Source organism: Lynx canadensis, chromosome F2 (assembly GCF_007474595.2).
Source record: "Lynx canadensis isolate LIC74 chromosome F2, mLynCan4.pri.v2, whole genome shotgun sequence".
In the NCBI taxonomy this organism is placed as follows: domain Eukaryota; kingdom Metazoa; phylum Chordata; class Mammalia; order Carnivora; family Felidae; genus Lynx; species Lynx canadensis.
This window is the reverse complement of record NC_044320.2, coordinates 8986928-9011638: the sequence shown is the minus strand read 5'-3', so window position 1 is coordinate 9011638 and position 24711 is coordinate 8986928. Positions and strand designations below refer to the sequence as shown.

Sequence of the window (24711 nt, the reverse complement as noted above, 5' to 3'; positions counted from 1 at the left end):
AGCCTAGTCTTTGATCCCACTCATCAGAATCACCAAGAGGATGTTTTGCAAACTACATTCCTGGGTCCTTTCCTGGACCTACTGAATCAGCATTTCCTGGGATGGGGCTCAAGAATCTGAATTTTAAGTAAAATTCTCCTCCTGGTGATTCTTTTCTACTTTAGAATTCGAGAGTCATTGGCCTATGAACTGTTGGTTTATGAAGTGTTGCTGATTTATGAAACTGTGTCATGTCGCTGGTGGTTGAGATCTGCTTTTGAAGCGGCGCCCGGGGGGCTCAGTCGGTTAAGCGTCCAGCTTCAGCTCAGGTTGTGATCTCACGGTGTGTGAGTTCAAGCCCCTCATCGGGCTCTCTGCTATCAGCACAGAGCCCACTTTGGATCCTCTGTCCCCCTCTCTCTGCCCCTCCCTCCCACACTCTCTCAAAAATAAATGAACACTTAAAAAAATTGTTTTTAATGTTCATTTATTTTTGAGAGAGAGACAGAGCATGAGTGGGGGAGGGGCAGAGAGAGGGAGACACAGGATCGGAAGCAGCCTCCAGGCTCCGAGCTGTCAACACAGAGCCCGATGCGGGGCTCGAAGCCACGAACCTCGAGATCATGACCTGAGCCAAAGATGGGCGCTCAACCAACTGAGCCACCCAAGCGCTCCTAAATGAACATTAAAAAAAAAAAAAAATCTGCTTTTGAAAATGGACTTAAAAGGATGATATGGGGTAGGCTGTCTTGAGATCTGGCAGGGCACTGCTTGCAATGCTGGGGCAGGGTCAGAGAGAGAGGGTTGGAACCAGAGATAGACGCCATACTGGTGCTGGGGACTCAGAGAAGGATGGTTTGATGGGACAGCACATCATCCAGGCTGGAGCTCAGCACTGGGCTTCCAAGAGAGGAAAACACAGTGGCGGGTGGGCAGGTGGGCAGGACTCTGGGAGAGGGAGCCACGGGGCAGGTGGTCCACAGCCATCAGGGCAGAGTTGCAGTCAGCATTGGAAAAATCGTCCAAGACACGGAGGCTTTGTGCACCACAATGCGAGTTGAGTTCAGGGGCTCCTAAAACAAAGAAGGAAAGTGGCAAGAGTGAGGCAGTTTGCCCCCCCCCCCCCGAAAAGGAGCTGAGGGGTTGAGCGAGCTCTCTCGAGTCAAGGACGAGCGATCAGAACTGGGACAGGCAGTCAGGGTGAGGGGAGTTAGAGCTGAGCCCGGGAGCATTGGCTTGGAGCCACTACGTTTCTCCAGGACTGGTCCTAGAAGCTGAGGGAGGGGTGTAGCAGCCACACTGGGTTATCCGGCAAAGTAGGTCCCGAGAGGGGGCCTGGATACGCTGACCCAGCAAACCAGAGTGTGATTAGCCAACATTACACGGCACATATGAAGGGAAGCTGGGTCAGGGGAAATGTGCCGGTCTTTGCCGACAGACATCTGGTTGGATCACTCCGACCGCAAGCCCATGGGGTCTCCCATTTCTGAAGATGCCTTCTCTACCCTGTCTTCCTTTCCCCAGAGCCCAAAGCCGAACTTTCTCACATTCAGGATGCTGGGTGAGCTTGGCTTAGAGACCGGCACGTAACAGGCACAGAATAAATGCTCGATGAAAGAATGAGCCAATGAATGAAAGATGCCAAGACTATGTTCCTGAGAAAAGAGTAGAATTTTGTTTTTATTTAAAAAAATTTTTTTTAATTAAAAAAAAATTTATTTAGTTTTGAGACAGAGGGAAGCAGAGGATGAGCAGGGGAGGGGCAGAGAGAGAGAGGGAGACACACAATCCGAAGCAGGCTCCAGGATCTGGGCTGTCAGCACAGAGCCCGACGCGGGGCTCGAACTCACGGAGTGTGAGATCGTGACCTGAGCTGAAGTTGGACGCTCAACTGACTGAGCCACCCAGGCGCCCCTAGAATTTTGTTTTTAGAAGGACCCTCAAAGCTAGGAATCCACTCATGCATACTGGCCACAATACCCCCACTTTACGGAGTCATGAGGAAAGGAACTCCCAGAAGTAAGAATGACCATAATTCAGTAGGTCCTGGGCCACTCACAAAACCCCTCTTGCCCGCTCTTTCTCTCCTCGTGCCAGCTTCTTCGAATGTGAACGGCTGTGCGATGCGGACCCGTGCTGTACTGGCTTTGGCTTTCTAAACGTGTCCCAGCTGAAAGGTAAGAGCGAGAGCGACTCCGCCTGCCTGAGCACAGCACTTGGCAGCCTGGAAAACATGCTCCCACATCTGCTCTTTTTGGGGTGGATGGGGAGGTGCCGTCCTTGTTCACACATGGAAAGTGGGGGCCTGGGAGGGGCGGTGGCTAATACATGGAACAGCCGGCGGGACGTGGCTCCTGGCCCACCGCCCGGGCACCTTGACACGGCACTTTGCCTGGCTCACATGGCCTCCTTCTAGGCTCCCAGCTCATCTCTCAAGATGCGGCTCAGGCAGCTTGGTGGGATGAACTCTGCATCCATCCATATGACCTGAATTTAAAACTGGATTCAGTGCCTTGCTAGTGATGTGATCCAGGAAAACCCACCTAATCCCAGAGCGTCTCCGCATCCCTCACGTGCAAATGGAAATACAAATCCCCCCTCACGGGACTGTGTGAGGATCGAGTGACGGGATGCCAGCAGAGACCAGCCCTGGGCGCGTGGCGGGTGCCCCATCAGGATAAGCTCCCTCCATCCCTGCGCTCTGAGACAAGCTCGTTGCAGCACCCGGGTTTTCGCCGGTGGCTAAGATCGTGCCTGGAGTCCGGTAGAGCACCCCAGGCGCCTGCTGGAGGATGGGTTTGCAGGATTTCCCTCATTCAGTTAGCAGTCTTCCCTCATGATCGTCTTTCTGGTCCTGGTTACTCCTTTGCTCCAGGAGGAGAGGTGGCGTGCTTGACTCTGAACAGCCTGGGACTTCAGACGTGCAGTGAGGAAAATGCAGGAACCTGGCGCATTTTGGACTGTGGCTCCCCTGACACTGAGGTCCGCACCTATCCCTTTGGATGGTACCAGAAACCTGGTGAGTCACCCGCCCCTTCTGGCTACGTGGCCGTCTTCGGTTGGCTGCCTGCCAACCATGTATTAGGATGATGTCCTTGGGCTGGGAAGCAGACCAGCCGGGATTCGTCGGGTCCAAGTGACAGAAATCGATCCTGTAGAACTTCAGCAGGGAGGGAATTTATCTGTTGCTGATAGACTCAAAGCAAAGATGACTCACCTGGCCTCAGCGACCGGGATGTATTTAGCAGGAATGAATGGACAGTGTCTCCATCATCAGACTTTGGTTGTTGTAGTCAAGCTTTAAATTCAAGTCAGGGAGTTTGGCCCAGCTTGGGCTCTGTGCCCTCCCACTGCCAGAGGGAGGGTGGGGCAGCCCGAGTGATGTCCTCTCAAGACGGTATGCACAGTGGGAGAGAGGAGGGTCTTCAAAGTATGGTTAAGGGGCTGTTGCTGGGCAGGGGAAACCAATAGACGTGCACTCTGCCAAGTTCCCTTGTGTTTTTTTTTTGGAACTTGTCAATTAGGGCAATGGAACACACGGCAGTCTTGGGGAGGGAGAGGGGGACACTGGTGTGTATTTGACGATGTACATGGAGTTAGGATTTCAGGGTCAAGGCAGCGTTGCCCCAACGTGGGCGCTTCATACATATGTGCTGATTATATCCCAGCCCGTTTGGGGAGCTCAGTTTGAAATCGGCCAATGAACGAATGGATGGTCTGCGCGGGATGATGGAGAAGCTCTGTACTCAAATGAAGAGATACGAGTGTCTTCCCAGCTTGCCATCTACTCTGTGTTTGTCTTTTGGAAAGTCTTCCCTTGCGTCTGTTTCTCTGTTGGTAGAACAGTGATTGAGACTCACTCTGGTCCCGTCAGCTCCTACCTTCCAGGTGTTTCTAGGTGCGGGTACAGTTGGGGAACAGTGGGGAGCTGCCTGGAGACTGGGCACGTTCACCCTGTGTCCCGGAAGCAAATCCAGAAGGATGTGCCGCGTACAAAAAGATTGAAAACCCCCTCTGAGTAGGTGTCCAATGGAGAGGCTGAGATGAGGTTCGTTATCTCCAGTCATGGCTTCCTCCCTCGTTTCAGAGGCAATATAGGACCGATGCTGGCCCTGCCAGGGCACTTGTCCTGGAAATGGGACTCATGGAATGTGCAGTTTGGAGGAATCTTAGAGATCTATAACTTGGATCTCTACACCCTTCGCCCAACGCAATGCGTTGCCCCAAAGGAGGAAAGGAGGGGAAAACTGGTATTACGTGTCTGCTGCGTGCCTGCACGTGCCAGGGCTTCTACGGGGGCATGGAATTTAATACCCGTGAACGGGCATTCTCTCCTCCATTTCGAGATGAGGAGAGGGTGGCATAGGAAGTTGGAGCTACTAAGCCCCAAACCACACAACTAGAGTCAGGCTGCAAGGCCAGAGCTGGTGACCCTAGATGTCACTCTTCTCCGTTTCCACATTGCTGGCAGGTCTTTCCCATCCCGTGAGTGATTGGATGTGACAATGTCCAGACCCTTTGACCGGTTTTCCCCTGACTCAATTAATAAGCAATTTATTAACACATTGAAAAAACAATAATAAAACTAACTAATAAGCTAAGAGACCAAACCCATCAGTGGTGTGGCCTCTTGCTCCAGAGCTGTATCCAACTTGAAGGGGCTGGGATGGGGCTCCGTGGTAGAATCTGGCCCCGGCCCTTGTCCCTGAGCCTACTAACCCCCGAGGCATTCCTTGGCTTTAGGGCAGATTTATGTGGAGTTAATGACTAGCAGGCTGAATGGAATCTTCCCCGCTGATGTCTACCTTGAGCATCTTGTGACTGATCCTTGATCTGAATTCACTGGGGGTCAGGGTCCTGCTTTTAATTTTATTTTAACATCCTGATTTATTTTAGGAAAAACATCAGGGTTGTATGATGACATAGCCTCGCTGGGTTTCTATTTAGAGAAGAATGTTCCATATGGGCTTTAACTCACAGGGACAGGGGAGAAGTGAATGCTTGCTTAGCACTACGGCCCCCCAGGAGACCCCAGGGCCAGCCCTGCGTATTTCGGGGGCTTCGAAATGGAACCCTTCGTCTTCAGAGCTTCCCCGCCCGTCTCTCCTCTCATCCCCCCTCCCATCTCCTCACCCCGCAGAAGACTGAAAAATGTCTTTCTCTGGCTCAGGGAAGACTTGGGTAAAAAGAAGCTTAAGATATAAATCATTTGTTCAGAAATATCATGGGAATCGGACCAGGGCATTACAACATCATGGCAGGAGGTGGCAGAGAGAAGAACCCAAGGTGCTCATTGTCCCAGTTCATTCCATCTGTTCTGTTTCTTTTCATCGGACGGCACAGACCCCTAGCTTTTTCCAATATATATTTTGTGGGGTCAGGCTGGGGACTCAGGGTTCTGTCCAGAAACTGCAGGCCGGGGAATTAAAAATGCACAGCGGTGCTCTCTTTCAAAGGACACTGACTGAGCATTGACCATGCCCAGGGCCTCTGGTGTTACTAATCAGCCTGTATTCATCGGACTCTTTCTGTGTGCCTGGCTGGATGAAGCATTTATAAGCCTTATCTCATCTAATCTTCACAAATGCTGTTAGATAAGGAAAGGGAGGTTCAGAGAGGTTAAGTCACTTGCCCAAGGCCACACAGGAATCACATCTTATTCAGACCCAACCACATAACATAATGATTCAGTCAGTCAGAAAGACCTAGGTCTGAACTCTGACTCTGTCATATGCCCACCTGAACCATGAAGGGTGGAAAGGACCCTAATCTCCTCTCCATCAGTTTGGCACACGCAGCGTAAGTTTTTATGGAGGAATTCTTGGAAAGAATTTCCATAGTAGTTGGCCTTTTAGTCTGTTGACATCTATATTGAGTGTTGACCACAGGCCCCAGATTAGACTCCAGGCTGAGAGCCAGAGACGAGAGGCATAACCCAGGACCCGTTTCTGAAGAACTGCCCCTGAGGCAGGGGAAGGGAAGTGATACTCACCGAAATCCTGATACACGTTAAACACCGAGGAAACATGGGAGGTAGAAGGTCCTGCCTGCAGAGGGTTTATTTAGCTGGGCTGACGGGCCGGATACAAGAGAAATGGAACATTTCTTAAGCGCTTACTATATGTCAGAAACCACCTAAGAGTGCTTTTTTCCCCTGTATTAATTTGCTAACCCCTGTGAAATGGGCTGTATTCCTATCCTCCTGCGAGGAGATAATTATTCTCTCTGCAAGCAGAGATGTAGCTGAGGTTCCTGTGGGGGCTGCATGACGGTGGGGTCAGGGGGCTTCTGGAGCACGAAAGGGGAAGAGAATTCTGTTCTACAAGGGATTATGCAAAAGTGTCTCCAGGGGTAGAGGAGAGTGGGCTGATGGGAGCAGTGACCACTGTGTGGGGACAGGCAGCAGGCTACGGAGGTGGGGTGGGCCAGGGTCCTGCCCTCACGGCCCTCAGAGTTTCAGAGACCTGCACACACAGGCAATGGGGCAGTCACAGCATAACGATGGTGCCAGGCTATTCATAGAACAAAGGCCAGGAGAGAGGCACAAACCTGTCTGGGAGCACCAACAGGGGGTCCCAGAGAGCCCACGGCAATGCACTATAGGACTCTGCGGTCCCCAGTGAGCAGAAAGTTCCACATGTCAGTGCAGAACAGAGGCTCAGGCTGAGAGAGTGTGAATGCAGAAGAGGCTGTTCACGGGCCTGCCCCAGCAGGAGGGCCCAGGGAGCACGCCCGCTTCGCATCCAGGGTGGGAGTGGCTAGTGCTGCTCTGTGGTCGAGCAGTGCCCCAGAGCCCCGGCTTTTCTGGAAAGGGCGGGCCCCCGGGGCCCTCGTACCTTCCCTTTGCTCTTTAAAGAGAACGAAGGCTGCCCGTTCTCTCCGCAGCTGTGCATGGCTGGCAAGCGGGGCAGGGTCTCTGGTTTCTTGATAAAGTCAAATGTGGCTTCTAAAAAAAACAGTCGAAGCCACACAGTTCCTGCTAAGCAAATGCACTTGGACCTTACAGCAATTCTAGATAAGGGAACATAACCTGGGTAGGAAATGAAAAGCCCATGCAATTAGGCCTGTCTGCAATCCACGTCGAAACTACCACATGGAGGTAGGGTTACTGAATGGCTCACTCTCTGTCCTCATTTGCGTCCTGCCCACAGCTCCTGCCAAGCGCTCAGTGCCAGGTTGGCTCCAGGCACCAGGCTGGCATTTCACAACAACATCTTCTTTAGTCCCCAAGCACCCCTGACGAGATAGGGCCTATTGTGAACCCCATTCTGTGCTGTGCTGGCCAATATTTCACAGCTGGCGAGGGTGAGTGGAAGCCCTGATTTGTGGCGATTGCCACTTGCCGTGGTGGAAATGTCCCCACCATGGCCACCAACTTGCTCTCTGTCTGTCTTACCCCAAAAGCAAAACCCTATTAAGAAATACTGCTGAGGGGGTGAGAAAGGGTAAGTAATGCAACAGCAGTAGAGCCACGTGATCTGTTGTCTGCTGAGATGAGCCGCTGGGTGGTGCTCCCTGGTGGTGCTCTCTGAGATGAGCTGCTGGGTGGTGCTCCCTTGTGGTGCTCTCTGAGACGAGCTTCATGGTGATGCTCCCTGGTGGTGCTCGCTGAGATGAACCGCTGGGTGGTGCTCCCTGGTGGTGCCCGCTGAGATGAGCCGCTGTTGGTGCTCCCTGGTGGTGCTCGCTGAGATGAGCCGCTTGGTGGTGCTCCCTGGTGGTGCTCGCTGAGATGAGCCGCTGGGTGGTGCTCCCTGGTGGTGCTCGCTGAGATGAGCCGCTTGGTGGTGCTCCCTGGTGGTGCTCGCTGAGATGAGCCGCTGGGTGGTGCTCCCTGGTGGTGCTCGCTGAGATGAGTTGGTGGGTGGTGCTCCCTGGTGGTGCTCGCTGAGATGAACCGCTGGGTGGTGCTCCCTGGTGGTGCTCGCTGAGATGAACCGCTGGGTGGTGCTCCCTGGTGGTGCTCGCTGAGATGAGTTGCTGGGTGGTGCTCCCTGGGAATGTGCTGCGGCTTGCCTACTGGTTCTCATGGTGTCAGAAATTTCTATAGTTCCTGGTGATTAGTTAGTACCATGAAATAAATGTCTACTATATGTATACCATATGCATTCTTCACAACACAACATGATACAATACAGTACAATTCAATACAGTGTTATAGCATAAATGTTTCCTTTGCAAGCTGAGCTCACTTTGCATTTCAAGATACATTTCCGGAAGCAGAATCACTGGGTTCAAGGGTGAGAACAATTGAATGCCCTTGATATAGATGGTCTAGTTGTTCTCCAAAGTCTGCGTCAACTCTCAAGATCTTTGCTCTGAGAACCGCTCTCTTCCAGGAAAGACAGATATTTAAACAGGCCAGCCACACTGGCCCACTGGGTGCAGCGGAGCATGGCCGTGGTTAGTAATTCTGAGCATTGCTTGAGGAGCTCCCAGAATGTTAGATGACCGACGACACCGTAGCTCAGTGGTCCTTAAAGTGTGTCCTCGGACCAGCAGCTTCGGTGTCACCTGGGAATTTGTTAGAGAGGCCAGATTTCAGGGAGCCCCCCAGACCTGCTGAATCAGACACTATGGGGGTGGGGCTAGCTCGGGGTTGTTACCAAGCCTGGGAACCAGGGCCTTAGAATGACTCGGGGGGAACAGGTGTTTCCAGGCAGGTGGAACCATACCAAAAAAAAAAAAAAAAAAAAGATACAATACAACTGGAGGTTCTAGAACCAAGAGAGGCTGGGTTATGGCTCACCTGACCAAAGTGAAGAAGACAGGGGAAGGGCAACACCTTAGGGACCAGACTAGATTGTGACTCTAATGCATGCTTTTTATGGAGGGAGAGTAGGACAGCAGTGTGTCACCGTAGAAGGGCAACGTTAAGAGCGGATAATGGCCAGCATTTATTGAGTGCCTGCCTACTGTATACCCAAAGCTTTACATGTACCAACTCATCTAAAGCTCACGAGCCGGAGAGAGGTATTGTTGTAAGCCCTTTTTACAGACAAGGACATTGAGGACAGGGAGGCGAGATAACTTCTGGAGGGCACAGAGAAGGAAGAGGCCAAGCCAGTCTTGCCCTGGGCAGTTGACCCCTGAGCCCTGCCCTTGACTGCTGACCATGCCCCCTGCAGCTGAGCATGCATGGAGATCCTGGTTTGGGCCGCTGGGAGAGCATAATGATGAAACTTTCGATCTGTTCAGTAAGGGGAGGGGAAGAAGATAATTAGCACTTATGGACCATCTGCCGGGTGTGCGGGTTTCTCCGTAATTTTTACAACATCCTCATTTTGTCAGTGCCGAAATTGGGTCTAGAAAAAGTCAGATGACTGGTCCTTCCACGCTGCTTCTAAGTGGCACATGGAGACTCGGGCCCAGGTCTGTCTGCATAAAGTCTGTGCTCTGTCCCCCCCACCATCCTGCCTGCCAGGAGCACCTGTCATTTACGGGGCTCTTACCCTGTGCCTGGCACTACGTGATCTCCTGTCATCGTCACGCGATTCCCAAGGTGGGTCGTATTGTCCCATCGCGCACGTGTGGAAACATGGGGTTAAGTGCCTCGCCCAAGTGAACGGAGTCGGAAAGTGACGGCTGTAAGCACATGTACCATCCTCTGCCTGTCCCCAGAACATGGCCGGACTCTACCTGCTCAGCCCCCGGCCTCATTGCTGGCTTTGGTCAGCGACCTGTGTGCAGATGAGGGATGTGTCCCTTGTAGGCAGAAGCTACAGAGAAGAGCAACGTTTTCTGCATTCGCTTTCCCTGCCTCAGTGTTGTTGAAGCAGGGGGGTGTGGGGGAGCCTTCCTCCCCCTGGGCCTCGGGGGGACGACACAGAGCCAAGCCCCATCCCGCCTACAGAGGACGCATGGTGCGAGACAGAGGCCACCCTGGGTGGTGGCGGCTTTAAGCCGCTGAGATGTGACTGTCACCTCGGCCCAACCTAGCCCATCCTGACCAGTTCAGGGTGTCTCGGGGGCTGAACGCAGCCCGTCTGCCTTCCAGGTCCAATTTTGCCATTACCGCCATGAGCCCCTGTTGACACCTTTGAGGGTGGAGGGGACCTAACTGGCTGCCTCTCTTCTTCTTTTCAGTTGCTCAGAACGATGCTCCCAGTTTTTGCCCCTTGGCGGTTCTGCCTTTCCTCCCCGAGAAAGGTAAGTTGTCTTTTCAGCTTCTCTCAGGAGAGATCCACCTTGCTTTTCCTTCTTCTCCTCTCTCTCTTAGTTTCGCTCCGTCGTTGAGAGCTCGCCTGGGCCTCTCACGCTCATTGATTTGAGCTCCTGGCAACTGCACACATGCATAGATGGGGCCCTGCTGGCCCCACGCCCATTTCACGGATGAGGAAACCGACTCCCAGTGAATAAACGCCTTGGCCAATAGTGCAGTCAGTTGGAGGCAGAGGAGGGCTGGGTCCCGTGCCTGCAAGTTTCATCCCGAGGGTTGTTCTCACCCTGTCCAGGAGTGGTGAGACCTGCACGGTCCCAGGCCAATGTCAGGTACTGTGGCCCTGTGGCCAAACAGGGAAAGAACCAGCTAGTGCTGGCAAGTAGAGGCTCACAGCCCTCAGTGCACTGGGTGGCACGGTGACATCTGAGGCGGGGCCCTGAGCCCGGGAGCATGGCCCAGACTGAGGCTGCCGCCCCCCCCCCCCCCCCCCCCCCCATGCCCCGTCTGGTCACGAGGCAGCAGGAAGTGCAGGCAGGTGGGCGCAGTGGTTTCTGGAGGCGGGTGAGCTGGGAGTGGTGCCGGAGAGCGAGGGCCTGGATGCAAGGCCCTGTTCTGCCTTCTCTGAGTCAGGAAATGACTCGAAGGGCCCAAGCGACGTTAATTCCTGCCCTGTGACATGATGTCTGAGGAGCTCCAGACATCTGTCATTACAGTGCTGGCTGAAGAGACAGAATATAGAGCTTGTGTAGGAAGGAATCATTTAGCCAAGGCCGCGGCTAAAAGTATACATGTGCTCAGCCCATGTTGTTTCTTCCACCTGGTTCAAAGAGCTGACTTCAGAGATCACACACACACACACACACACACACACACATTTTCTGCACAGTCTATACAGAATTCTATCTGTGTCTAAACCCTTGGAGACTTTATGTCTAGGGACTTTGACATAGGACTAGAAAGTGTCAGCTTTCTAAAGTGCTGTGACGTAGGAGTTGCCATTGTCATGTCACGAATGGCGGAGGGGGTGCTTCGACCAAGCAGGGGACACGTATCCCAACCAGACTTTGGTCAAAGTTGATACTGAGGTTTATCAAGATAACGTAAAGACAACTGAAATGATCACATCGTCTCCAGAGATTCAGGGTTTAGAAAAACCCGACCGGTTCCTTGTCCCACGTCTACCGCCTGCCATTTCTGCTTCCAGAGGCTATTGTGGTTAACTCTTGCAGCTGTGTTTTTCTCGCCTTGGCCTCTCCCTTTCTACCTTACACACGAATCCTGCTACTTCTCGATTTGTCAATCTTGGAAGTGACTGTGGGGTTCCTTCCTGTCTCGATAGGTGAGGAGTCGAGGTTCTCTTGTAGCACCCTTTTTCAATTTTCCTTCTTTGTCTCCAACATCTAGTCGTGTCAAGACTTGGGGTCGAAACAAGAGTATTTTTGTTCCGTCCATGGGCATGTGGCTCACTGGGGAGCCCCAGGGAGCAAGAGGGATCTCCCGTTGCCGTCACCAATCACGGGGTGTGGGCAGCGGACCCTCCTGTCTTTGTCCCGTGTTCCACCCCTGCCTTCCATGGTACCCCCCCGCCTTCTTGGGCTTCTTGGGGTGCCCGTGAAACACACAGGTCAGGTCTGTACCTGCTCTGCAGGGACCTGGAGTGTTAGCTCCTCTGTGCTGACGTGTCCATCAACACACCTCCCTCTTCTTTGCCCCATTGAAAAATTTGTCGAACTGTCTTATCTGTTGTTTGCCCGTTCTTGTTTTCTCTTGTCATCTTTGTGGGTCTAGACTTTTTAAATTCCTTGTCTTCATTTTTGTGGGAGGGAGAGAAGAGACGTGAGCCTCATTGAATTAAATGTGATCGTATAATCTTTTCCGAAACGTTTCAACGTGTTTTGTCCGTTTTGTCCTCCGTCCTGCACCAAGCATTTGATCTTCGCACAGACCTCAAGAGACAGGTCCTCTTTTATTATCAGTTAGTTGTGGAATGTTCGAACCATGCGGAAATAGAGGAGAAAAAAAATCACAAGAGTTACTTAGAAGTCATGTGGGTTCAAACATTGATTTAGTTGCTTCTAATCTCCTTAGCCTTTCCTGTGGTCTGAAGTACTTGTAATCTCTCTACAATGTTACTCTTTCATTGTTACCTAACAGAGCATCAGGTATATATTTCCAAATTGTTACTTATCTCTCTGAATAATGCATTCACCATGCATCTATTCATCCGTTCATTCATTCATTCATTCATTCATTCCTCTGTCCACATTCCTACTTTCGTGATGCTCCCCATCTGGTGAGGAAGATGCAGACAAAAACGGGCCAGTGTTGTCAGCTTCCACATTTCACACTGCACTTCACTAACTTGCACTATTTTTGGGCATTTGATTGTTTATGACTCCTCGTCATTATGAAAATACCATAATGAGCACCTGGGTCCATAAAGCTCTTCCGAATGTCCAGGTTACTTCCCCGGGGGACACATTCTCCAAAGCAGAATTACTGGGTTCGACCACTTTATATTTTAAGACTCTAGCTTTGTGTTGCCACATTAGTCTCCAACATCGTTTCTAGTGATATCCTCACTAGCAGTGAGTTCGTTTTTCCATCTTGGAAATCTTGAATCCAAGATTGGAATCTTTCTCATTACAAAAGTGTTACTTATTCAGCGCGTAGATAAAGAATGCTCCAGGATCTGAATGTCAAATGCATACTCTTAGATACGAACAAATCAAAGTGTGAACACCTTCAGGGGCTTTTCGGTGCTTCTGCTCTGTTTTTTTTTTTTCCCCCCCTGATAATTTGTATTCCTGGGACTCGAATTACCAACACAAGGGAGCAAAGGATGTAGAGTTTCGCGTCCCCCTTCACATATGCAGTCTGTGGATCTGAGTTGACGTTTCCAAAGCAGAGTGACATGTCACAGGCTTCTGAAACAAGTGCGATTTTGACAAGTGCGATTTGAAAGCAGGAGGGACGTCGGAGTGTGCGTTCCATCTGGGCTCAGAGTTCCCAAATTGGCGTGGAGAGTCTGGGTATGTTCCTCTGACGGCAGTCAAGCGAGGGCACAATGCCGCCTCCGGGGTATTGATATGTGAGCGTGATTCTGACACAGATTGTGCGTGCGTGAGTGCGTGTGCGTGCGCACACTTGCGTGTGTACCCCATGTGTATGCAAAATGCTCATCTTTATGCACTTCCTATCCGGAGAGGAAAGGAAATATTTATTAAACACCAAACATTTTACAAATCCTTTGGTGCTCATCAGAAAGTTAGATGGTGGTGAGGTCTGTTTCTCAAATAAGGGAGCTGAGGATCTGAGAGGTTAAATGAACCCCTGGGATTTGAGCCCCCGTGCATCTGGCCCCCCCTCCAAGTTAGACAAGAACATCTGGTTCGAGTTTCTGGAAAGGGTGGCAGAGGTAGACTTCCAGCCCTAGACTTGTCCGGACATCCACCGCTTGGCCTTGTGTCTTGTGATGAGTTGGTGTGCATTAAGCCACTCATTCAAAGCCTCTTTGAAGAAGGATTCTGATGCACTGATGGGTCAGTGGGGGTGAGGGGAAGGGGAAGGTGATTTCCGAGCTCTCACAAGTCGGGGAGGCTTCTAACACGCTACGTGGTTTGAAGATGGCAGGAGTTTGTCCAATGGCCAAGTTTCAGTACGCCTTTCCCTCAGAGAGAGTGGTTTGTGTGTGCAAAGGCCCAGGGGCATGAAACAGCCTGGGGTGTTCAGACGTTGGAGACATTTCCATATGGTGGGCCTAGGCTCGTCAGTGAGATGAGGCAGAAGGGCTGTAGGGAAAGGCTTTCGCCCGAGCACAGGGCTGGCAGGAGACTCTGTACTGGGTTTGGCACTAGACCTTGGTACAATGACCTGGGGTGGGGGCGGGTGAACGTGGCAGGGAGCTCTAGGGCAGACGAGTTGGAGAAACGTGTTAAGGCCAAACAGCTCGTCCTTCCCTTCAATTTAGCTCCCCTCCGTGCATATGTCTCTGCTAGCCACTTTTCGGGTCATGGATTCTGAATTTTCACTTACATTCCAGAAAAGGCGCTGTGCTGGGGGCCAGAGGTCTTGACTGCAAGCACAAGGGCCGGCCTTCTAGTTGGGAGAAAGGCACAGGAAGTCAGAATTGAAGGAGCTGAGCCACTTACCACAGTGGGGGCCTTGGGAAGCCTCCCCCAGATTCACCGCAGACAGACAGGGAAAGTACCAGAGTGCATCACGGCCCCACATTGCAACATAGAGAAGGAGCATACGTTCGTCAGATGTCAAGGGGGGAAAAGGAAGCATCCTGGGTAGAGGGAGGTGTGCAAAGAGAAGCCCAAAGGTGTGCATCAGTGCGGCACATGATGAAATAGAAAGAGAAGTCGTTTAGGACTGCAAGGCCAGCGAGGGGCAGGGAGAGGCCAGATGGGGGATGGGAGCCAGAAGCTAGGTGCCTTGGCTGCCACACTTCCCTGAAGGCCTTTACACAGTTGCACACTGAACTTTCAGACTGTTCAAAAGCCCTCCTTTGGGGCTGTAAGGGGAATGTGTTGGTGGACAGACAAGCTCGATTTTGAGAAAACGTGCACAGGCATGTTATCTGTATATAGAATACCATTTTACTCGCTGGGGGAAATTTTGTACATTTTTAAAAACCAGTGAAACAGGAAAGCTGTCATTTCTTTATACAAGAAGATGTCCGTTGCTTCTTAAAAGACCAAGCAATCCAGAGAGGACGTTCAGGGTCAGCAGGAATCACCTTCTCAGAGGCAGGAGCCCACTGTAGGTGCCTCAATCTCCCCCTCTCCCGCCTGCCCAAACACCGGATCTTCCGCGGGCTTATTCCCACGACAACTGATAATGTCGCTTTTCATCTACCATTTCAGAAGCACTTGCTCAGAGGTGCCGCTGAAGCAAATTGAGTATTTGGATTGCCCACCAGGGGAAAACACGGATTATGAATCTTTGAAAATCCGTATCTGTCTTCTCAGTTCATTTTACCCCGAGACACTTCAAAATGCCCCTTAGAAAATGCTCCCGGCTCTCGAGCGGGAGCCCCCCTTGGAGCGGCAGGTATGACACAGTTTGCTCCCTGTGGGGAGAAAGGTGCCTCCTTGCTGTTGGCCCCAGCCCAGCCCTCCAGCTCCTCTCCTCACCGCCTCCCTCCCCGAGCTCGGGGACAGCTACAAGCCTGAATTCCAGGTGATGGAAGTGTCTGCACGGACAGTCTTTCAGGCCACACAACTACCGTCCATCAACTTCGCCTCGCTGTGCCAGTGGGGTGCTGGAATTCGGTTGATCTTTTCTGCGAATGTTTTCTATTAAGCTGGAGAGTGGTGTGATCCTAAAAAATGTGAGTGCTGGCAGGGAGCCTGCACATCTTCTAAGTGAGGGAAGCATCGGGACATGGCCCAGCCACAGGCTTTGAAGTCGGTCCATGCAGCTCCCAGTCCTCTTCTAGGTCTTTCTCAGCCTGGCGATGCCTCCGTTTGCCTCTCTGAAAGGGGGGGATGATGGTAGAAAACAAGAGAGATGAATCTAGTGGGCTTGTGCTGAAGAAAAAGTACAAGGCTCCTCACGGAACCTGATAAAGGGTGAGTGTTTAAGAAATGTCGGCGATAATTCACAAGTCCAAACCCATCTTTCTGTGGAAGGGGAAACGGGCAGAGAGAGAAGATGGCTCTAGTAAGTCACAGCCAGTTAAGGGCAGAGGTACAGAACTATATACTTTAAAAACTCCTACTCGTTGGCTGTCGCATCAATCACTGTGCTAAATGCTTTCCGTATTTTAACCCTCGCGACTGCCTTGTGCGCACGACTATGTGCATCCTACAGACCTGGAAGCTAAGGCTCAGAGAGGTCCAAGTTCAAACAGCTAGCAAATAGGAGAGATTCAGACCCAGTCCGAATTCGAACCCAGTCTCCCCGCTCTGCTGAGTGTGGCTGGCTGGGTTCCCCAGGAGCCAGACACTGAGGTGCAAAGGCACCCACGGGGGGGAAAGGGGGGAAAGGGAAGGTGCAGGGCTGGCCAGAGGAGACGGTGAGCTGCAGAGTGGTCTCAGTGGCACAGAGGCCTCTGCTGCCCTTTCAGGGATGCTAGGATGACCTTCACATGTTCTCTGCCTTTATTTCGGCGACACGGGGATGTGGGCATGACCTTCTGGAGGGCCGCTCTCCCTGCGGGGGCCAGCACGCACCGCAGCCAGGCAGACCCGCTCATTCCCGACATCACAGCGTGCTCCGCAGGGCTGGAGGGCTTTAACGGACTCCGCAGGGGCTCCTGCAGACCGTGCAGGTGCACTGTCACTAGACTGGTGACACGGCAACCCACACCAGGGCTAATTCTTAATTCTTCGGGTCCTCGGGCTGGAAGGCCCCAGGGAGCAGGCACCGACTCCAAGAGCCCGTGGAAAACATGCATCTCCGTCCCAAAGCCGCACAGGGTTTCCATGCGTGTGCACCCACCGCGGGGGTTCCCAGTGCAGAGTCTGCAGCCACCCCCTGAGAACTGCTGTCCGGGGATGGGTCTCGTGCCCCAGGGACAAGCTCCCTCCCCAAGCGGGGTGTGCAGCCTGGAGGCTCCTCTCCCACAGGGCCACGCTGGCTGGGCAGCTGCAGTTAGCAGGGCCGAGCGGGCTCTGGGCACAGCTTCCTACTAGCAGCAGCCCTCCACCCCGCCCCCCCCACCCCGGCCCCGATCTCCCTTCCGAGACCCCCGGGGGCTGAGGAGCAGAAGGACACAGCTGGCAAACCAGAGCCACAGCAGCGGCGGGTGGAAGGAAACGGGAGATGTGAGGAAAGCGGCCCCAGGTGGTCAGTTTCGCGTCTCCCCGTGGATGCGGGCGGGAGCATCGCGCCAGCTGCTGGGGTGCAGGATCAGGGCCACGGTTATGGTTTCTCGTGCCTTGGCCGCCACTCCCCCATCTATCTGCTCATTCATTTTGCAAGTGGTTAGTGGGCATTTCCCCTGGGCCAGGCGCTAGGTGCAGGGGCTACGGCAGTGAGCAGAGCCCACAGACAGCCCTGCACCACGGGACTTCCTCCTAGCACGTTTCCGTGGGGCCCCTTCTCTGAGTTGACATCACCCCTAACTCCGCATCGAAGCAGCCCCCTTGGGCACTCTCCACTCCCTCACCCTGCTCTCTTGTCTGCTGTGAAATTTTCTCACCTGCTTACATCTTGAATGTTCGTCTGCCCTCCCCCCAGAAGGGAAACTGCATGCGACAGGGGCTCGGTGTCTCATTCACTGCTGTAGCCTCAGCCCCTAGAAGGTTCCCTGGTACCTAGTGAGTGCTCGCAAGGTATTTACTGAATGAATGAGGGCACTTCTTCTTGCTTGCCAGATTTCGTGCTCCCAGAAACTGAGTTCACAACTTGTGGCTTGATCCTTCATACTTAGCACGGTGCTTGGTATATAATAGACACTGACTGTTATTTTCTTTATCATTCTTTTTAATGTTTATTTATTTTTGAGAGAGACAGAGGGCGAGCAGGGGAGGGTCGGAGAGAGGGGGAGACACAGAATCTGAGGCAGGCTCCAGGCTCCGAGCTGTCAGCAGAGAGCCTGACACAGGACTCGAACCCACAAACCATGAGCTCATGACCCGAGCCGAAGTCGGACGCTTAACCGACTGAGCCACCCAGGCGCCCCTAGAATTTGTTAGGTTTAATACGTATATATTCAGTGTGCTCTAGGTTAGTATTTAAAGCTAACAGAGGTTCAGTGTTTGTTGGAAAGGTGTATCAATGAACGATCTTGACCAATTTAAAGAAACTTTCTGAGTCTCAGGTGCCTCACCTTCAAAATGGAGATGATGATGCCTAATTCAACGAGGTTGTTATTAAGCTTGAAAGAGATGTGCCGTGTAAAATTGCCTCGGCCAGTGCCTGGTGAAGGTGGCAGTGTTGGAACAGCTAAATTAGGTCAAGTGCTGCCCGTTCTAAGGGATATCTTTCACAGGTAATACTTATAAAAGCTGCCCCTGCGATATAGTACAGTGTACAACCTGTGCAGCTGTACATGGTGAGCCCAGGAGGCACTTGATTAATGTTTGCTGATTGATTGTGTCCTGAACCCTTGTTAGACCTTAGGGGCTGGAGAAGACTTAGGATTTTCGTCAGAAACTTCCTCCCCGGATGGTTAGTACCAGGTGTGTACCTGGTCCGTTGGGGAATTGTTCAATCAAATTTAAGGGAGACAGAACCAAGAAGAAAATATGCCAGCTTAAGACCTACCTTTTGGTTTTGGTTGTTTTGGCTTTAGCTTTAAAGGTTTCTTTCAAGTGTCTTGCTTAGCTATAGAAGGTATATTTTCAGCCTGGAATCAATCAGATACTACCCAATAAAAAATGAGCACAGTCAAAACTGTGAGGTGGAGGGAGCTTTTGGTTCCTCCCGATTTTTTCCCCCCTTCCTATTCCTGGCCTCCAACCCACTCTGGGAAACTCATGACTATCTGCTTCTCAGCACCCCACCTCCCCGCTGCAACTCCCATCCCAAGGCAGGCCTCTCTGACGACAGAAGTGGTTCCTCTTTCCTCTTTCCCTCCCACTCTCAAACCAGCCCTGACCAGCTAGCTGTCACGGAGGAGATACATCTTGCTTATTTATTGTTTTATTTCCTAGTGCTCTGCTAGAGAACTCTCGTCAGACCCAGTGGAGTTGGGGCGCCCGAGGGCGGGGGGGGGGGGCTCAGTCGGTTAAGCGACTGACGCTTGATTTCGGCTCAGGTCATGATCTCGCGGTCCGTGGGATCGAGCCCCGCGTCAGGCTCGGCGCTGGCAGTGTGGAGCCTGCGTGGGGTTCTCTCTGTGCCCCTTCCTCGCTCAAAATAAATGAATAAAACATTTAAATGGAGTTGAGGAGTTGACAAAATAATTCACGCTGCAAATACTTGATATTACTTTAATATGATATCTTCTGCAAGAGTTTTCACATTTCAACAAGGGGATAAACCAGAAAATGGTTGTTTCTCAGACGATTTGACCAGTATTTAGGAGAAGTGTTTTAGACAGGTTGCCTTTCCTAGAGCCCCTCAAGTCACTCTGCATAGTGGTCTGTGAACCCAACCGTCCCTGAATTGCAGTCCATCCACAGGGGTAGATTTCCTTTAGTTTCATGGATTATAATAATATTAACCGTTGGTTCAAGATAGTAATCCCATGTTCTAAGCGGCTAGTGCTATATTAAGTTGTGTTTTGTTTTAACGATTCTGTGGTCATTCCTCATTTTCTTCATCCCTACTGCTGAGTCTCCGCGGAATTCTGACCTCTGACCCCCTTGGAGGAGTGGGATTTGATTTATGAAGGAGGCAGTCACCTTCCCTCCTACATGGGCAAAGTCCAGGAGACGAGAGGGCCCAGCTCAGAAGGGATTGAGGGAAGCCTTCAGTATGGATGGGGGCGTCTGGCATCCTGAAGGGACCAGTGAGGGACTGGGCGAGAAGGAGATGGGGTCAGATGATGAAAGGAGAAGGCATTGGTGATCTCGCTCTGATGGAGATTGAGGTGATGAGCTCCCCACCACTGGAGAAGTCGAGCCTGTTGGAGGTGCCCTTGCGGTGTGAGGAGGTGGCTTAAATGGCCTCTAAGCTTCCCTCTGAGTTTTCTGTTTTTGTAATTCTGACGATTGGCTCCGTTGTGCTTTAAGGCGTGGCCTTTGTTTTTCTGTTTTTGTGATAACTTACGCACAGGCAAGCAGTTTTGGGCAGATGTTTGTAGAAGTAGGAGCAGTGAAGCAGAGAGACTGTGGCATGGATGGGGTGAATCCGGGTTTCAATTCTAGTTCTGTTCTTACTCTGTGTGACCCAGGGCACGTCGTGTCACTGCTCTGAGCCTCAGCGTCCTTAAGGCAGACTTCCTAATAGCCCTGCCTCCACAAGTGGCCGTGAGATTTGGATGAAGCATGGAGGGCAGTGCTTGGTACAGTGCCTGTCACACGCAGCCCCTAACAGACAGTGGTGACAGCCGTAGCTGCCCTTACTGCCACCGTGCCCCAAAAGGCAGAGTAGAGCCTCAGGAGTCTGCCCGCCTGGGTCCAGACCAGCTGCGTGACCTTGGGCGAGTTACCCACAGTCCACTGAGAGGTCAGGCCAGCCTCTGCCTGATGCTCTTTGTCCAAAAAAACCTCTGCACTATTGGAATTTCTCCGGTTAGCTCACGTTGGTGCTCCGTATGCATTTATGCCTCTGAATTTCGGCAGTTTTATCCGGCACCCAGGATCACACGCAGTGACCCCAAGAAAGAGTTCACATGCTCCCAGCAAACCCCGTTATTGTACCAGCTCCCCGGTCGCCTTTGTATGTGGGGGGGAATTTGGAGGGGTCCATTCGATAGGAGTCAACCTTCCCAGAGAGAAATCAGGTTTATCCCGAGCCTTTGAATTTCCAGTAGGAATTTGGCTTGTGATGAACTTAGTAGCTTGTCAGGAGGACGCGGAGGGAGGATTGTCCCAAGTCTGGTCCCACGTGCCTGTCTTTTTCTTAGTTAGGAATTTTCTCCAGCAGTGTCTTTGAAGTTGGTGGTGTAAAAGATGATCACTCACCCATCCACAGCTCATAACCTCGGCAGAGGCTGGCCCATTTCAGATGTCTGTGGAAACCTTTGCCTGCCCAACACAGGCCAAGAAAGGGAACCACTTTGTCTCTGAAGTGGAGTCCTGGGGAGAGAGGGGTAGCTGTGGCGAAGTGGGTACTGGGAGGGGGAAGTCTTTGTTAAGCCTTTGGTTTGCTAACCACGAGCCGTGACTGTGGCCACGTCCTACACCAGCTCGGAGCCTCAGTTCAGTCCCTTGAAAAAGAGTGACAGTAATACCGTTGACGCATAGGCTGATGTAGTGATTACATCTTGTAGTGTCAATGAAATGTTTCATCAACTGGAATGTGCCACAGAAGAGTGAGATCTTATTAAATTGGTGGACCATGATTTGTTTCCTAGGTGATCAGTTCTGCCACGGATCCACTCGAGGTCTTGTGGTAGGCGAATAATCATAGTATTAATCTTTATAGAGATAAAAAAAATACTTGGCATCCCATTCGTTCTTTACCAGTTAAGGAACTTCATCAATTCATTCATGAAGTACACATTTAGGACGCAAAATACACGCAAAATATTGATATTATTGTACCTGTCAGCACACGGAACATTAGCAAGTGCCACCTACAGCTATGTTACTATTTCTATTGTTGAGATTTTTAAATTTTTTTTTAACGTTTATTCATTTTTGAGACAGAGAGAGACAGAGCGTGAACAGGGGAGGGGCAGAGAGAGAGGCAGACACAGAATCCAAAACAGGCTCCAGGCCCCGAGCTGTCAGCACAGAGCCCAACGCGGGGCTCGAACTCATGAACCGCGAGATCATGACCTGAGCCGAAGTCAGACGCCCAACCGACCAAGCCACCCAGGCGCCCCGAGATTTTTATATACTATTATGATAGGGCTCAGACAAGCAATGAAAACTGAGGCGGAGTCTTTGGTCTCCAGGAGCTCATACTTTAACAGATAGAAAACATAAGGAAATTGTAGTGCAGTCTATTCGTAGAACCGTAGACATATTAGTGGAACAGTAGACATATCAGTGGAACAGGCTGGCGGTAGCGGGGGTGGGAGCCTCAGAAGGGTGTGCGTACAAAGTGACATCTGAATTACGTCTTAAAGGATGACATGAGTTCACTGCGTGAATAAACTGACTTCGCTTACCAAGCGTATGTCAGATGAGAGGAACAACGTCGTACAACACGGGGTGATTGACTAGACCTCCAGACGTGAGTTTAGGGGGGTAGGGAGTAGAAGGAAGAGAGATGTGACTGAGGAGGTAGGTAAGGGAGGCAGCAGACAGATCTCAAGAAACGTTGGAGGCCATGTTTTGGCTGGATGTGTTTTCCGGGGAGAGCGTCCACTTATGATGGTAGAACCTGAGATTTAGACTTGAAAGAGTATTTGTTTTAATTTTCCTTCTATCAGGTCCTTTCCAGGTGGACATTCAGTCTACCTGAACACCAGTCGGGGACAACATTTAACACTTCAGGTTGGGCAGTCCCATGGGTAGCGGGGCCAGTTCCCGAGACGGAGAGCGTAAGAAGGGAACCAGGTGAAGACCGTGGCTAAGGATGGAAGTAAGAGTAAGCCCTCAGCTTTCAACAGGCTGAGTTTGGAATACGTCGTGGCCACCTGCTGGGAGGGGTCTGCTAAGCACGGACTGTCTCGGCATGGCGCTTGGGTGAAGCTTCCGGCCTGGAGATGTGCTGATGGTCATCAGTGTGTCAGTACTTTAAGTCATGGGGACAGTGAGATTGCCTGTGGAGAGTGTGTCAGATATCAACAGTGAAGGTCAAGGACAGACCCCTGAGGAACAACAGCATGGAAGGGAAGAGAAGGAGAGAAGCCAGGGGAAGCAGGAGGAAGATAGGAGGCATGCTGGTGGCGTGGGGTGTCACAGAAACCAGGGAAGGGAGATGTGACCAACAACTTCAAGGACGATGGGGACTGCAGACATTCACTGGGCTAGGCAAGCACTTTATGAATGTAGTGGGATGATGAGGGAAAAAGCGAAATAGTAGTGATTTGAGAAAGTAGAAGCTACAAACTTTTCTCAAGAATGTTGGCTCTGGGGGCGCCTGGGTGGCGCAGTCGGTTAAGCGTCCGACTTCAGCCAGGTCATGATCTCACAGTCCGGGAGTTCGAGCCCCGCGTCAGGCTCTGGGCTGATGGCTCGGAGCCTGGAGCCTGTTTCCGATTCTGTGTCTCCCTCTCTCTATGCCCCTCCCCCGTTCATGCTCTGTCTCTCTCTGTCCCAAAAATAAATAAAAACGTTGGAAAAAAAAATTAAAAAAAAAAATTAAGAATGTTGGCTCTGAATAAAAAGAGAGAGCAAGATTGACAGCTAAAGGAGAAGGTGGCCCATTCGTTGGTAACTATCTGTCTTGGGTCGTGAACCCCCCCGATAATGTATTGAAACAGTATGCCCCTCCATGCATACCAGATTTTGCCTCTATTTCCAGAAAATCAGCCCTGGAAATCTAACCCCCAAGGTAAGAAACTGTGGGGTAGAATAACGTCTTGTTTTCAAGGAGGGCATTTGAGTGTGTTCTTATGCTAAGAGTCAAGTGTCAGTGTCCAGGGATGGACCAAAGACAGAGGAGGGGTGGGAGCAGGACTGGCCTGGGGGTGTAATTGGTTGCAGATGCCCCTGGGGGGCGGTGAGAAAGAACGAGCTCTAGAACACGGATGGGGGAACCCGTCCCAACAGCCATCCTTCCTCCGTCTAGGAGAAAGAAAGAAAGAAGATGGGATGATTCATAGAGAGTGGAGAGGGGGACACAGAGTTGAGGACAATGCTGAGGACTGTCCCTCTTTTCTCTGGGAGGCGAGAGGTCGGGCACCTGCTGAAGGTGCAGGGGCTGTGACGGCGCTGGGCCTGGACGGAGCAACAGGCACCAGAGGTGGTGGATAGAGAGAACAGAAGGAGGTGAGGACGAGGGTGCCGAGGGGTTGACGGTTCAGGTGAGGCTGGGGATCCAGAAGTTGTGAAGGTGCCGATCTGTCCGGGGAAGTGGCTTGAGTTGTGCTCAGCTGACCAAGACAAGCTGCAGACAAAGCAGTCCCTTGGGTTAATCTAACCAGGAAGACGGGGTTGAGGGCACTGGCAAAAGGGAAGTTGAAACAGCCGACCAGTGGGTGGCCCTGGCTTTGGACAGACCTGTGAAGATGGGTGCCCTAGAGGGGGGAGGAGAGTGGCATCGCAGCGGAAGTCGGGAGTTGGTTTAGGGTGTGGATGTGGCCGTGGGCGTTCTGGGCTGGAACGAGTGGACATGAATGTCTCTGGGACTAAAGGGGTCAGGAAACAGACCAGAGTGGTGAGTGGACCATCGACAGTCCCCGTAGATGGTAAATTCACCCAACACTTCAGCAGGGTCTGGGTGGAAATGAAAATTGTGAGCTGAAAATTATGGCAAAGAATTTGAAGAATGTGGTCGAATGACCAGGCATACCCTATTGAGGGTAATTAATGAGAAAGACTAGAAGTTTCCACAGTCAGGAGGTTGTGACCCAAAGCAGGGGAAAGGGGACATTAGGACCATGGTAAGGGCCCTGGTTTCCAGGACACAATACTGGGGAGGGAAGAGCTAGGGTCAGGGGTCAGCTGTGACAGCAGTGACATGATTTCAGCAGGAGGCTGGATCCGGAGCGAGATGAGGCCACGTGGGTGTGGAGAAGACAGGTGGGCTTACATTCTCCTCTTGGATTAGTGGCTTACCTTGTATTCTCGGACAGGTCACGGTTGCCAATTTTTCGTTCTACCAAATAAGAACAATTTTGAAAAAAACAAAGCAAACGAATCATCATCTTTTTGTAAAAGAGTTAGGAAGCACAACCATCAACACAGCAAAAAAGCAATTTTACCTCCCAGATGACGTCTCCCAGACCAGCCCTCATTTCTGGAGAAAGCACAAAACTCCTTGTCAAGTTGCCTGTTGCGGTTCTGGGTCCCAGAACGTAGAGCCCCCCCCACCCCGCCCCCCGCCCCAACCCCTCGTGCCACGTGCATCTGAAGCCCACGGCCCTGACAGCCCAGTGTTGGCAACCCATA

The 24711-nt window shown here is 51.7% G+C and overlaps 1 protein-coding gene across 1 annotated transcript in view; it reads left to right on the top strand.

Annotated features, from left to right (window-relative positions):
* TG (thyroglobulin) overlaps positions 1 to 24711 on the top strand; it is a 252962-nt gene that overhangs the window by 94098 nt on the left and 134153 nt on the right. The window contains exons 33-35 of the mRNA XM_030303527.1: positions 2077 to 2156; positions 2855 to 2998; positions 10066 to 10128. Of these exons, the coding sequence (XP_030159387.1) occupies positions 2077 to 2156; positions 2855 to 2998; positions 10066 to 10128 (287 nt within the window). The remainder of the gene's footprint in view (positions 1 to 2076; positions 2157 to 2854; positions 2999 to 10065; positions 10129 to 24711) is intronic.